This window comes from Piliocolobus tephrosceles, chromosome 9 (genome assembly GCF_002776525.5).
Source record: "Piliocolobus tephrosceles isolate RC106 chromosome 9, ASM277652v3, whole genome shotgun sequence".
NCBI classification, from domain to species: domain Eukaryota; kingdom Metazoa; phylum Chordata; class Mammalia; order Primates; family Cercopithecidae; genus Piliocolobus; species Piliocolobus tephrosceles.
Genome location: NC_045442.1, coordinates 104,358,323 through 104,372,721, shown reverse-complemented (window position 1 = coordinate 104,372,721; position 14,399 = coordinate 104,358,323). Strand labels below are relative to the sequence as shown.

The 14,399-nt window shown below is 36.8% G+C and overlaps 1 protein-coding gene across 1 annotated transcript in view; it reads right to left on the bottom strand.

Annotated features, from left to right (window-relative positions):
* YME1L1 (YME1 like 1 ATPase) overlaps nt 1-14,399 on the bottom strand; it is a 44,368-nt gene continuing 29,969 nt past the window's right edge. The window contains exons 10-19 of the mRNA XM_023194646.2: nt 11,575-11,727; nt 10,882-11,014; nt 9,252-9,314; nt 8,289-8,401; nt 7,146-7,301; nt 5,403-5,554; nt 4,074-4,200; nt 3,920-3,993; nt 2,368-2,454; nt 1-388 (exon numbers count right to left, since the gene is read on the bottom strand). Of these exons, the coding sequence (XP_023050414.2) occupies nt 245-388; nt 2,368-2,454; nt 3,920-3,993; nt 4,074-4,200; nt 5,403-5,554; nt 7,146-7,301; nt 8,289-8,401; nt 9,252-9,314; nt 10,882-11,014; nt 11,575-11,727 (1,202 nt within the window). The 3' untranslated portion in view covers nt 1-244. The remainder of the gene's footprint in view (nt 389-2,367; nt 2,455-3,919; nt 3,994-4,073; nt 4,201-5,402; nt 5,555-7,145; nt 7,302-8,288; nt 8,402-9,251; nt 9,315-10,881; nt 11,015-11,574; nt 11,728-14,399) is intronic.

Genomic DNA, 14,399 nt, shown 5'->3' with positions numbered 1-14,399 from the left:
TGTTTTAAATCCTGATAGTTCTTTATTTTTTCAAAATATATTTGCCATGGGATGCTAATTTGCATTAGGTGTCATAATGAGAATAACCAAAACTGGATAAATGTGACAAATGATTGACAAAGCATTTCACACCCTTCAATTACACCACGTCAAGAATGAGGGAAAAGTGTTGCAAAAGTAGACTACTGCAATGCTACTTATATTCTTGCAATAAAACCAGCAAGCATCCATAACAAGAGAGTTATCATCTCACTTCCAACTTTTTCCCCTCAAGAACAATTTGAATCTCTTTGGCATCCAAAGTCTCATAGGTCAATAAAGCTTCTGCAAGATTCTTATGCTCCTTTGCATGAGTTTTCAAGATATGTTTTGCTCGTTCATATGAGTCCTAAATAGAAAAGGAGATACATAAGCAGCAGTAAATGCAGGGATGCAAAAACCAGTCAATGGGAAAAGAAAAACTTTATGTACCCTAAAAAATATGAAATCTGTTTATATTTATAAGATTGTGTAAAATCTTGATTCTACAGTAGAGATAATTTGTGCATTATAACATAAATAGTAAGGAAAAGAGAATAAACACCTGAGAAGGCAGAAACCACCTCTTCTATAACACTCTCTAAACCTTTCCATCATATAAACTTTCTGTATCCTTAAGTACTCTAAAGCATTCCCTCTACCTCCTTGAAATAATCAAACCCATGGTCCCTCCTGTGGAGACTACATTCCCTAAGCCCTCTCAAGTGCTATTTGTTCACGTTTACCCTAGATAATTCAAAGTAGAGAGCTGAGCTCTTTGTTCTAGTCACCTCTTTCAGACCATTACTAACCTACCCTCTTATATAATGCACTCTTCCTATTCTGTTGAAGTCCAGGCCATTTGACTATGGAGCTATCCAACCGTCTTCATTGTGCCATCTAACAAACATACTCCTTATTCACTAAAGACTTTGGCACTCAGCTCAAGTCACTTTTTTTTTTTTCTTTTTTCTTTTTTTCAGTCTCACTCTGTTGCTCAGGCTGGAGTGAAGTGAGGCAATCACAGCCCACTACAGCCTCAACCTCCCTGGGCTCAAGTGATCCTCCCACCTCATCCCAAGTAGCTGTGACGACAGGTATGAATCACCACCACGCTCAGCTAATTTTTCTATTTTTTGTAGAGATGGGGTTTTGCCATGTTGCCCAGGCTGGACTTACTCTTAAAACCTGCCTGGTTGGGTACGGTGGCTCACACCTTAATCCTGGCACTTTGGGAGGCCAAGGCAGGTGAATCGTTTGAGCCCAGGAGTTCGAGACCAGCCTGGGTAACATAGTGAAATGCTCTCTACAAAAAATAACAAAATTAGCTAGGCGTGGCAGTGTGTGCTTATAGTCCCAGTCCCAGCTACTCAGGAGGCTGAGGTGGGAAGATCACTTGAGCTTGGGAGACAGAGATTGCAATGAGCCGAGATCATAGCACTGCACCCAGCCTGAGTGACAGGGCAAGATGCTGTCTCAAAAAAACCAAAAAACAAAAAACTGAAATCATGGAGCTAGGCACAGTGGTGTGTGCCTGCAGCCCCAGCTACTTGGGAGGTTGAGGCAGGAAGTTCACTTGAGTCCAGGAAATCAAGTCCAGTCTGGGCAATATAGCAAGACCCATCCCCTTAAAAAAAAAAAAAAAAAAAGATAAAACTTGTAAAAAACCATCAACAAAAAATCTACTAAACTTATTTCTTAGGTTGCAGTGAGCCGAGATCATGCCACTGCACTCCAGCCTGGGCAAAAGAGCGAGACTCCATATTAAAAAAAAAAAAAAATGTATTTGTTGAATACATGTCAAAGATTCAATAAACAATACTCTTCCCATTCTATTACCTCTTACAGTTTTACAGCTAAAGTATAACTGAATTATATATATATATATATAATTTTATATGTAGATATATTTTATTTCAACAGCTTATGGGGTACAAGTGGTTTTTGGTTCCGTGATGAATTGTATAGAAGTGAAGTCTGGGATTTTAGTGTATCCATACCTACATAGTATACACTGTACCTAATATGTAGTTATTTTGTCCCTCACCCTAAGAATTGAATTTTTACAACCATGCAATATATAACTGTTCTTAGCCCATGTCCAGGATAAAATAAGTCCCAGTTCATGAACAGAGAGAGGTGCCTTAATAACATTTAAATCATTGCTGAAATGGTGCACCTATTATTTTCTAAATTTTTCCCCAGACACCACAGTGACTATTATCTTTGTTTTATGAAATGATGCTTCTAGTGAACAGAGGGCCTTCAGTTGTTATTTTTTAAGAACCTAACTATTTAATCACATTGTTCCTAAGAAAATAAATATGCAGGAAAAAATATTATCATTACCCTTAGAAGGATTCTTATTTCTTGTTCAATGGCAGATTGGGTTTCTGGACTTAGTTTCCCTGTATCACTGTAGGTCATAACTCCAAGCTAAAACCAAAAGGACGAAAGCAATTTAACAGAAAACTCCCAAACACCAATAAATTTAAAAGAGAAAGTACTGGCCTATATATAAGGAAACAAATATACGGAGGAACAAGAAAGAAGTACAATATAAAATTGCATTTGAGGCAGGGCACGGTGGCTCACACCTGTAATCCTAGGACTTTGGGAGGCCGAGGCAGGTGGATCACCTGAGGTTAGCAGTCCGAGACCAGCTTGGAAACATGGCGAAACCCCATTTCTTCTAAAAACACAAAAAATAGCTGGGCATGGTGGCACGTGTCTGTAATCACAGCTACTCAGGAGGCTGAGGCAGGAGAATTGGTTGAACCCAGGGGTCGGTGGTTGCAGTAAGCTGAGATTACACCACTGTACTCCAGCCTAGGTGACAGAGCGAGACTCCGTCTCCAAAAAATAAAAAATAAAAACTGCATTTGAGGGCAAAAAAATTTCCACATTCTTCTGAAAGTATAAAGAGTAACGTTTAGCCAGGCGTGGTGGCAGGTGACTGTAATCCCAACTACTTGGGAGGCAGAGGCAGGAGAATTGCTTGTACCTGGGAGGCGGTGGCTGCAGTGAGCTGACATCATGCCACTGCACTCCAGCCTGGGCAACAGAGCAAGACTCCATCTCAAAAACAAACAAATAAAAAAACACTAATATCAAAATAGTACAAATATGAGCAAGAGAGAACATTTTAAATCTTTTATTTTTTTGAAGACAGGGTCTTGGTCTGTCACCCAGGGTAGAGTGTGGTAGCACAACCAGGACTCACTGTAGCCTAGACCTCCTGGGTTCAGGGAATCCTCCTCCCACCTCAGACTCCCAAGTAGCTGGGACTACAGGCACATACCACCACACCTGGCTAATTTTTGTATTCTTTTAGAGATGGGGTTGTGCCATGTTGCCCAGGATGGTCCAGAACTCACTCCTAGGCTCAAGCAATCCAGTCTCTTCAGCCTCCCAAAAGTGCTGGGATTATAGGTGTGAGCCACACTGCCCAGCCTAAAATAATTTTAAGTCTGGTTCTCAGTACTTTCTTGAAAAACCTTAGCAGCTACTTCAAATATAGAAATCCGTAATTCAGAGTATAGTAGTGCTTCAAGGAACAATAAGATGAAAATGTGAAATATATGGAAACAGTAAAGTAACCAAACTCAGAAAGTAGGCTCTTTTATGCCACATGGAAAAGCTAAGGAATTCACCTTGCTTTACCACTTAGTTAACTCATGAAGTAATAGTTACTATCTAGGCAGCTCATTCTGAGCAGCTAAGAGAGGGCTCCATTTTCTTTATTCAGAGAATAACAATGTTCAGAATAAGCAGCCTCAGATCCATTTGGAGTGAGACAGAGCAAAAGTGAGTATTACCAATTTATACATCAGAACCATCTCTCAAATCAACACTTGACACGTAATTTGATACAGGAAAAGGATTAAAATAATTCTATTACCTTTTCACTCATTCCAAATTTGGTAACCATCCGCTTTGCTATTTTAGTGGCATTATCAAAATCACTGGAAGCACCTAAAATAAAAACATACAATTAAAAAAAATATCTTTAAGACCACATACAATTTGAACTAAAGCCATTCTTTAAAGCTAACCTGTTGTAATATGGTCAGTTCCAAATATAAGCTCCTCTGCCACTCTTCCTCCCATACTAACATCCATTTGTGCAAGCAGCTGGGCTCTAGTTTCATTCCATCTGTCATTCTCAGGTAACAGGGACACCTAGACGATTAAAAACCAATCAGATAAAAAGTAAAAAAAGAGGCCAGGTGTGGAGGCTCACGCCTGAATCCCAGCACTTTGGGAGGCTGAGGCAGGTGGATCACCTGAGGTTGGGAGTTCGAGACCAGCCTGACCAACATGAAGAAACCCTGTCTCTACAAACACAAAATTAGCTGGGCATGGTGGCGCATGCCTGTAATCCCAACTACTCGGGAGGCTGAGGCAGGAGAGTTGCTTGAAGCTGGGAGATGGAGGTTGCGGTGAGCTGAGATCACGCCATTGCACTCCAGCCTGGGCAACAAGAGTGAAACTCCATGTCAAAAATAAAATAAAATAATAAATAAACAAATAAAATAAAATAAAATGTAAGGAAAGAATTCAGATACAGGCTGGGCACAGTAGCTCATACCTGTAGTCTCAGCACTTTGGGAGGCTGAGGTGGGAGGATCACTTGAGTCCAGGAGTTTGAGACTAGCCCGGGCAACATAGCGAGACCCCATCAATATAAAATAAAATGAAAATTTTTAAAAAAGAAATTCAGATACAGTTCTGAGATAGTCATATTACAAACCAGAATTTCAGCACCATAAGACTGGGCAAAATAAAAAAATACAAACCAGAATTATCATTTAGCTCTCTTATACCATGCTGAAAGCTGGTCATCAGGGGACTGATGAAAAACCAGCAATTAGAGAATAAAAAATCCTTTATAAAGCAACAACAATAGGTGGATAATGCTGTAATAGGACTGTTTTCTCCCCAGGTGCACAGAAATTTTTAAAATGTCTACAATTTTGAAAGATCTGATAAACTTGTATTAAATGAGAAAAATCTTAGAAAAACTACTGGATCAGTTACTGCAAAACATAATGTTTTCCCTTTTGGGACAGCACACTAATTAGATATTTAAGAATTAGGCAGGCCATGGTGGTTCATGCCTGTAATCCCAGCACTCTGGGAGGCTGAGGCGGCTGGATCACCTGAGGTCAGGAGTTCAAGACCAGCCTGGCCAACATGGTGAAACCCCATTTCTACTAAAAACACAAAAATTAGCTGGGCATGGTGGTGGGCGCCTGTAATCCCAGCTGGGAGGCTGAGGTGAGAGAATCATTTGAACCCGGAAGGCAGAGGTTGCAGTGAGCTTAGACTGGGCCATTGTACTCCAGCCTGGGTGACAGGGCGAGATGCTACAAAAAACTTACATGTCCAAGTGTTGGTCCCCGGGGCATGATTGTAGCTTTGTTGATAGGCATTGCATCTTTTGTGTAATATGCAATAATGGCATGACCAGATTCATGATATGCTGTGATGGTTTTGTTTTTGTTATCAATTTCCACACTTCTTCTTTCAGGCCCTAAGAGAAAAATTTGATTGAGTAAATACTCCACTAGAAAGGTATATTTAAATCAACAAAACATTCTTGTCTGCAAATCAAATACACTCCACCCTTCCTATCAGCAGATTCTGCATCCATAGATTCAACCAAGTAAGGATTAAAAAGTATGGGAAAGAGGAACAATAAAAAAAATACAAATGAAAAATACAGTATAACAACTATTTACAGAGCATTTCCGTTGTATTAGTAATCTAGAGATGATTTCAAGTATACAGGAGAATTATGTAGGTTATACACAAATAGTACACCATTTTATAAAAGACACTTGAGCATCCTTGAATTTTGGTGTCCACATGGGACCTGGAACCAATCCCCACCCCCTCCGTGGATACTGAGGGGTGAATGTATCTGATACTGGATTAATATTAAAAAACAAAAAACTCATTCTCCTTAAAGTCATTCTTACCATAGCTCACTCCAACCTTAAACTCTTAGCCTCAAGTAAGCCACCCACCTCAGCTTTCCAAAGTGCTGGGATTACAGGCATGTGCCACTGTGCCTAGCTTTAGTAATTTTTTAGCAACAGCATTTTTTTTTATTTTTAAATAGGGTCTGTAACCCAGGCTGGAGTGCAGTGGCATAATCACGGCTCACTGTAGCTTTAACTTCTTGGACTTTTTAGCAATCCTCCCACCTCAGACTCCCGAGTAGATGGGACCACAGGTGCATGCTACCCCGCCCAGCTAATTTTTAAAATTTTTGGTAGAGATGGAGTCTCGCTATGTTGCCCAGCTGATCTTGAACTCCAACGATTCTGGGCTCACGCGGTCCTCCTGCCTCGGCCTCCCAAAGTGCTGGGATTACAGGTGTGAGCCACCACGCCCAGTCTACAGAGTAAAAGTTTTTAAAAATGGGCAGAATTCATTCCATAACACATACAAACTTTAACAATTTATCTGCAAACCAAAACTGTCAAAACTATCATCTTAATTCTTACATCAAAAGGGAAAACTTATTTCTATTTCTATAAAATAAACTTCCAATTTAACAAGAATATCGTAACTAATGTGCTTTTAAGTCAATCCAAGATTTAAAATCGAAATTAAGCACAGAATAAAGTTAACTATCCTTTTTAGCAGCAATGTCTGACAAGAGGAAATGTGTATGTGCCTCATCTCCCCACCAACAGTTGAACTATACAATTATATAAGCCACTAGAATATATTTGTTTTATAAAAGGCCAAATTGTGGTGTTGTCAAGTATATATTTTCATGTTCCCATCACTTTTTTAAACTTTCCAGTCAGAAAAAAAGGTTTTCTAAGAAAGAGACAAAACTAATAAATGTGGTACACTATAAAATCAGTTCTGTATCACTGACAAGAGTATTGTCAAGAAAATGTTACTGTTTAATGGCATTTGACTGTTAAATTGGTAATTTTGTAAAATCATTTATTACAAATCTTGAAAACCCAGACACTGAAGTTTTAGAATAAGATTAGATTCAACATAGCCACGGCTTTAGCTGTTTGAATAGGGTATTTGCCCCAAATGAATTATCTAACACAATGGAAAGTAAAGACAGAAAAAAAAAAACAAAGGAAACCTACCCATTAGAATTTTGTCTTTGGAAAACTCCAGCTCCTTCATGGTAACCATTTCTTTTCCATCAACAGCTGCTTTTAATGCAGCCTGGTTCACAAGATTCTCCAACTCTGCTCCAGAAAAGCCAACAGTACCTCGAGCTATAATTTCTGGATCAACGGCTAATGTAAAAGGAGAACACAACATTAAAAGTCGAAAACAGGTAAAAGAAAACTCTTCACAAAGAACTCACATTCGGGCCGGGTGTGATGGCTCACGCCTTTAATCCCAGCACTTTGGGAGGCTGAGGCAGGCAGATCACTGGAGGTCAGGAGTTCGAGACCAGCCAGGCCAACATGGTGAAACCCCATCTCTATTAAAAATACAAAAATTAGCTGGGCATGGTGGCATGCACCTGTAATCCCAACTACTCAGGAGGCTGAGGCAGGAGAATCACTTGAACCCGGGAGGTGGAGGTTGCAGTGAGCCAAGATTGTGACACTGCACTCCAGCCTGGGCAAAAAGGGCGAAACTCTGTCTCAAAATAAACAAACAAACAAACAAAAAAAAACTACATTCCGAGGGAAAAAAGAAAATAGCTAGCTATTCTGAGCCATAGTTTAGACACTTTTTTCTTTGAATTTCATCTGGAAACTTTGGACATAACAGTTGCCCTTATTATAGGAAACACATATAATTTAATGAATTGATACAGCTATCTCTGAAACTACTGCAGCTTTAATAATTTCATTTATTACTCAAGTGGGTAATAAATTTCCATGTGTTTTGTTTTTAATTTGCTTTCTTCTCTTTTGGCCTCATATTGACTGTATCATGAGTTACTATTTCTGCAGCTTTTTCTATTATTTTGCATTTTACGTGTGTGTATATATATATATATATATATATATATATATCCTCAAATATCTGTCTGAATACTCTAAAAAAATCTTTCTTTAGAATCAGGGTTCAAAACAATATAATCTCCTGGATATACACTAAGGAATGGAATTTTAAGTGAACATAGTAACGGAAAAAAAAAAAAAGACAAAAATGAACTGGTCTTTTAATATTAATACATTTATCACGAAAAGACCACAAACAGGGTGAGTAGTATATTACCACTTTACATAAATGACAAATGTTTCTTCTGACAGAATTAGACTTACATTGATCAAACTTTATTTTATTGAGATACCATTTCAAAATTTCTGTTCGACCTTTTACATCTGGCCTTGGAACTGTAACTTGCATGTCAAAACGACCAGGACGTATTAAGGCACTACAGGAAGAATGCAAAAGGAAAATATAAATTAATAAACAATTTAAGCTCAAAGTCAGCAGGTGTGACACCCTAATGACATGACTGGGAAGCCAATGGCAGCCAGAGCGCAGATGGAATTTTGTACATAAATATTCAGATAGTTCCTTTTAAAACACGGCTCAAGTAATAGTGTCAATGACCAGAGGGTAGAACAAAGGTTCATTCAGATACATGTGTGTACCTAGGTAGCCTACCCTTCAGAAACAAAAGCATGCAAGTAACTCAGTCCAGGAACAAATAATTCTACAATAAACTATTATAGTGGATAACAACCACATATCCATCTCAACTGCTAAGCACAGAATGTATGTTAGACTAGAGTCTTAGGCAGTGACAAACTACTGATCAAATGAAAATATGAATAACTTCTACAATACAATTTTTTTCATAGTAACTTTAAACCTAGTTATACTACTACAATGAATTTATTTTAAAAATCCCTTCTACATAAAACTTTAGTGACATCTAACAAATCAATTTTAAGTTTTATTGAGATGTAATTCACATAAAAGAATTTAAAGTGGATATCTCAGTGATTTTTAATATATTCAGAATTGTACAACCATCACCACAATCTAATTTTAGAATATTCCCATCCCCAGCAAAGAAATCCCATATCCAATGACAGCCATCTCCTATTCTCTCTAACCTCTGGTAACTGCTAACCCAATTTGTCTCTGTGAATTTGCTTATTCTGGGTATTGCATATAAATGGAATCATACAATGTGATCTTTTGCAATTGACTTCTTTTAGCATAATTTTGTAGCAGGTAATAGTACTTCACAAAAATCTTCTTTTAATACTTACTTATCTAACGCCTCTGGGAAGTTTGTGGCTCCTATTATAATAACTCCTTCATTGGGTTTAAAACTATATAGGAAAAAAAAACAGTTATCTTTTCACTAACATTGAAGCACAGCACACATGTAGAAATGCTCTACACAAAACTGGTTTGTTTTCCTTTTTTGAGACTAGGACTCGCTTTGTGGCCTAGGCTGGAACACACCAGTATGATCATAGCTCACTGCTGCCTCAAACTCCTGGGTTGAAGTGAACCTTCTGCCTCAACCTCTCAAGTAGCTGGAATGACAGGTGCATGCCAACATACCTAATTTATCTATTTTTATTTATTTTTAAATTTTTTCTACCCAATTTCTAGGTACAAGCCATTTTATTATTTTATTTTTTTTTTTTTATTTTTTTTTTATTTTTTTTTATTTTTTTTTTTATATTTTATATTTTATTTTATATATTTTTTATTTTTTATTTTTATTTATTTTTTATTTTATATATTCCACTCCACTCCACTCCACTCCACTCCACTCCACTCCATTCCATTCCATTCCATTCCATTCCATTCCATTCCATTCCATTTTATGACAGTCTCATTGACACCCAGGCTGGAGTGCAATGGCGCTCACTGCAACCTCCATCTCCCAGGTTCAAGCAATTCTCATGTCTCAGCCTCCTGAGTAGCCAGGATTACAAGCGGCTGCCACCATTTCCAGCTAATTCTTATATTTTTAGTAGAGATGGGGTTTCACCATGTTGGCCAGGTTGGTCTTGAACTGGCCTCAAGTGATCCACCTGCCTCAGCCTCCCAAGTGCCAGGATTATAGGCTTGAGTCACCGTGCCCGGTGACTATTTTTATTTTTAGTAGAGATAGGGTCTTGCTATATTGACCAGGCTGGTTTTGAACTCCTGGCCTCAAGCAATCCTCCCACCTTGGCTTCCAAAAGTCCTGGGATTAAAGGCGTGAGCCACCGTGCCCGGCTTCATTAATTAAATGACAGTCAAGAAAAGAGACTGATAATAAACCACTAGTCATCTGTGACTACATACCTTCACAATTGTCTGGTCTATGTAGGAAAAGATAATCTGATATAAAAAGCTTAGGTACCTGGTTAATTTTTGAAGAAATTCAAGTATACCAATTCAAGTTATTCACTCCTGGGCTTCCTATGTGGTTTCAAAATGTCTTATATATTATTTTTAAGATACTTCTTTCAAAGCAACATCACTTCTTGCTTTTTATATTATGAACATTGATGTAAGCTTTAAAGCTGCCACATTCAAAGCTAGTCATAAACTGTGTAGAAATGAGTGTATTTCTTCAAATAGACTACTAGTCTCAGCATGAATCATTGTTTTTCTGTCATAAGTATAACAATAAATGAAAAAGAATATAAATACCATCAATTAAATAAGATGAGTTGACATTCAAATATCCAATTAGTAATGAAAACAATATACTGACAGAAAAAGCTTTTATTGTGTTCTTGCATGAGGGACTACTCTGTTTCCTACACACATCACATTTTTCGTATCTCTAGATATGAAATGCCTTATGGAAATAATTTGCATAAGATCAATTCTACATATATCAAATGCTGGGAGGCATCACCATAATTCTAAGACAAAAGAAGATTCAATTACCCATCCATTTCAGCAAGAAGTTGATTTATGGTCTGCCTTGAATATGGATGCATTGGAGATTCAATTCTCTTCCCACCAACAGAATCTAATTCATCAATAAATATAACACAAGGAGCATTTGCTTTTGCTTCCCCTAAGAAAACAAAAAACATTCAAATAAGCTGAAAGAAGTCAACACTTTTGAACAAAACAAGATAAATATTAAAATCCTATAAAACTGTCAAAAGCCAACAAAAAATATTCATTGGAAGAAAATACACAAAAGGAGGTCATTTTTTACTGATTTAAGAATAGTAGCTTCAGGGGGAAAAAACTATACCAAAGAAAATGATATAAAATAAAAACAGTTGGGCATTCATTGTTCCTAGCTATACAAATATCATATACAATCAGGTTTGAAGCTAATTACTTCTTAATTCCATACTATAAAACTGATGAATAAAATGAAAAAAAAAAAAAAAATTTTTGGTAGCCTTCAACCTCATCCTTGCACTTCTACTAGCTAATTCATACAGTAAAAGTTACCCAAACCAAGATCCCCCAATGGCTATTTTAGCTATCAAAACTAAAGCTGGAGGCCCGAAAAAATAGAAATTAAAAAAAGGAAGAAAAAAAGTAATTAGCAAAGAAGGGTAAGATACACACTTCCCTTAACAAAATTTAGCACTGTATGAAAGATACATCAAAACGTACTAAAAAGGTTTCTGATACGGCTGGCTCCCACACCCACAAACATCTCATCAAATTCGGATCCAGAAGCATAATAAAAAGGAACGTCAGCTTCTCCTGCCACAGCTCGGGCAAGAAGTGTCTTTCCAGTCCCTGGGGGTCCAACTAAAAGAATTCCTAAAAGAAAATGAAAACAAGAATAATTCAAAGTATTTTTTAAAAATCCCTCGATATGAACCTATAAAACAAATAATTATTCATTTATATAATTTTCAGGCTGAGGTCACACCAAAAACCAGTATTTTGAAACACAGCAAACTGTACTTGTCTCTGCTAATGGTTCACTTCAGAATCTTGTCCAAAATTAATGTTCCTGTATCATATAAATATTACATATCAACAACAGACATGACAGAGAGAATCTTGAGGTAAAAAAAAATAAACCCATTTATGAGTAAAAAAGATTAAAATTCATGTAGAAATAGATTAAAAGACTAAACAACCAAATGTAATTAATGAATCTTGATTTGATGCTTTTTCATAAAGAACAAAATATTCTAGAGACATTTGGTGAAAATGTTAAAACAACATTGGAGAGTACATGATATTAAGGAAATAGTGTTAATTTTCTTTGGTGGGATAAGGTTATTATGTTTATTTAGGACACTGTCCTTATTCTTAGATGATGTACAACAAAGTCTTTAGATATCAAGTAGGTGATGTTTACAGTTTTCTTTCAAATGTTCAGGAGGAAAAATACACCCATACACAGAAAGCAAATATGACAGAATGTTAATTGTTGAGTCTAAGTGGATAGGATATGGATGTTAATTGTACTGTTCTTTCAAGGTTTTCCATATGTTTGAAAATTTTCATAATATCAAAGATTTTCACATGTTAGAAAAACAGAACTGCCTGATTTATATGTTTTTATAAATATACATATTACATTTAAAAAGCAACAAAACTTCTTTACATACATGTTTGCTGCATTTTAACATAAAAATTTGAAAGAAAGCTCAAGCTCAAAAATAGCTTTAAGACTATCCTAGTATTGTCATGTTTTAGTTATACTTAATTGGTGTAAATCATATTAATTTCTGTGGATTATATCTTGGTATCTGAAGATTTTTCTACAAATTTATACTACTCAAATTTTCTATAAATTTAAAATACTCCTTGTGATTAGAAAGAGGAAGAGGGTAACTATTAATACTTCTATGGTTTTAAACATTCACTCTGTGATGTGATTAGCACTGATTTAATAAATGCACCCTAAATTAGCAAAGGTTACTTCAAATAATTTCATACACTGCTGTATTCTCAGTAGAGACAGGTGACAGCATAAAAACTACCATTAAAAAGGAGTGTCATCCTTTAACTCAGCAATTCCATTTCTAGAAATTTATTCTAAGGAAATAATTAAGCATGCAGGCAAAGCCTTGAATTAAGATGAACCACAGTACTATTCTTAATAGCAAAAAACTGGAAACCATACAAAAATTCAATGTAAATGGTTAAACTGTGATACAACCATAAATTAGAAGGATACTATGAAGTCATTAAAAGTCATGTTAACCACGAGAAAACATTAGACAAAGCTAAACTGAGAACATTCTATAAATAATTAGGCAAGTACTCTTTACAACTGTAAAAATCATGAAAGATCCTCTTCTCCCCACTCCCTCACAAAAAGGCTAAGGAATTGTTTCATAAAAAAAAAAAAAAAAAACAAAATAAAATAAAAGCCTAAATGTTATCTGTGATCCTGGATTGGGTCCTGAACTGGGGAAGAGGGTATCCTACAAAGGATACTATTGGAACAAATGCTGAAATTTGAATATAGACTCTAAATTTGATAATGGTTTTGTATGTATGTTAAACGTCCTTTTTTTTTTTGGACACAGAGTCTCGCTTTGTCACCCAGACTGGAGTGCAGTGGCACAATCTTGGCTCACTGCAACCTCCACCTCCTAGGTTCAAGGGATTCTCCTGCCTCAGCCTCCCGAGCAGGTGGGATTACAGGCGCCTGCCACCAAGCCCGGCTATTTTTTTTTTTTTTTTTTTTGTATTTTTAGTAGAGACAGGGTTTCACACCATGTTGGCCAGGCTGGCTGGAACTCCAAGGCCCCTGCTTCAAGACCAGACTGGTCTCGAACTCCTGACCTCAAGTAATCCACCTGCCTCCACCTCCTAAAATGCTGGGATTAAAGGCGTGAGCCACCACACCCAGCTAATGTCCTAATTTTAATATAATTCTGGAGTTATGTAGAAGAATATCCTTATTCTTAGAAAATACACTCTTAGAGGTGATTATGTTTACAATTTACTCTCAAATAATTAAAAATTTATTTACGAATAATTTTTATATTTATATATACGTAAAGAGACAAAGTGAATGATTTTTTAAATGGAGCTAGGTTGAGTGCGCTGGCTCATGCCTGCAGTCCTAGTACTTTAGGAGGCCAAAGTGAGTGGATTGCTTGAGCCCAGGAGTTCAAGAGCAGCCTGGGCAACATGGCCTCATCTCTACAAAAAATACAAAAATTAGTTGGCATGGTAGTGTGTGCCTGTGGTCTCAGCTACTTGGGAGTGCTGCCTGAACACGGGAGGTTGTGGATACAGTAAGCCATGATTGCATCACTGCAGTCAAGCCTGGGTCTAAAAAAAGGAAGTTAAATATTAAAAATTTGTGAGTCTAAGTTAAGGATATGAGGAGCATTCTATGTACTATTCTTATAACTTTACTTAAAATTTGAAAGTATATAAAAATTTGCAGTTACCAAAACAAGGCTGTGGAATTGTATGTTCAGAATGAACATCTATTTTGTAAAACAGCAATTAAGACT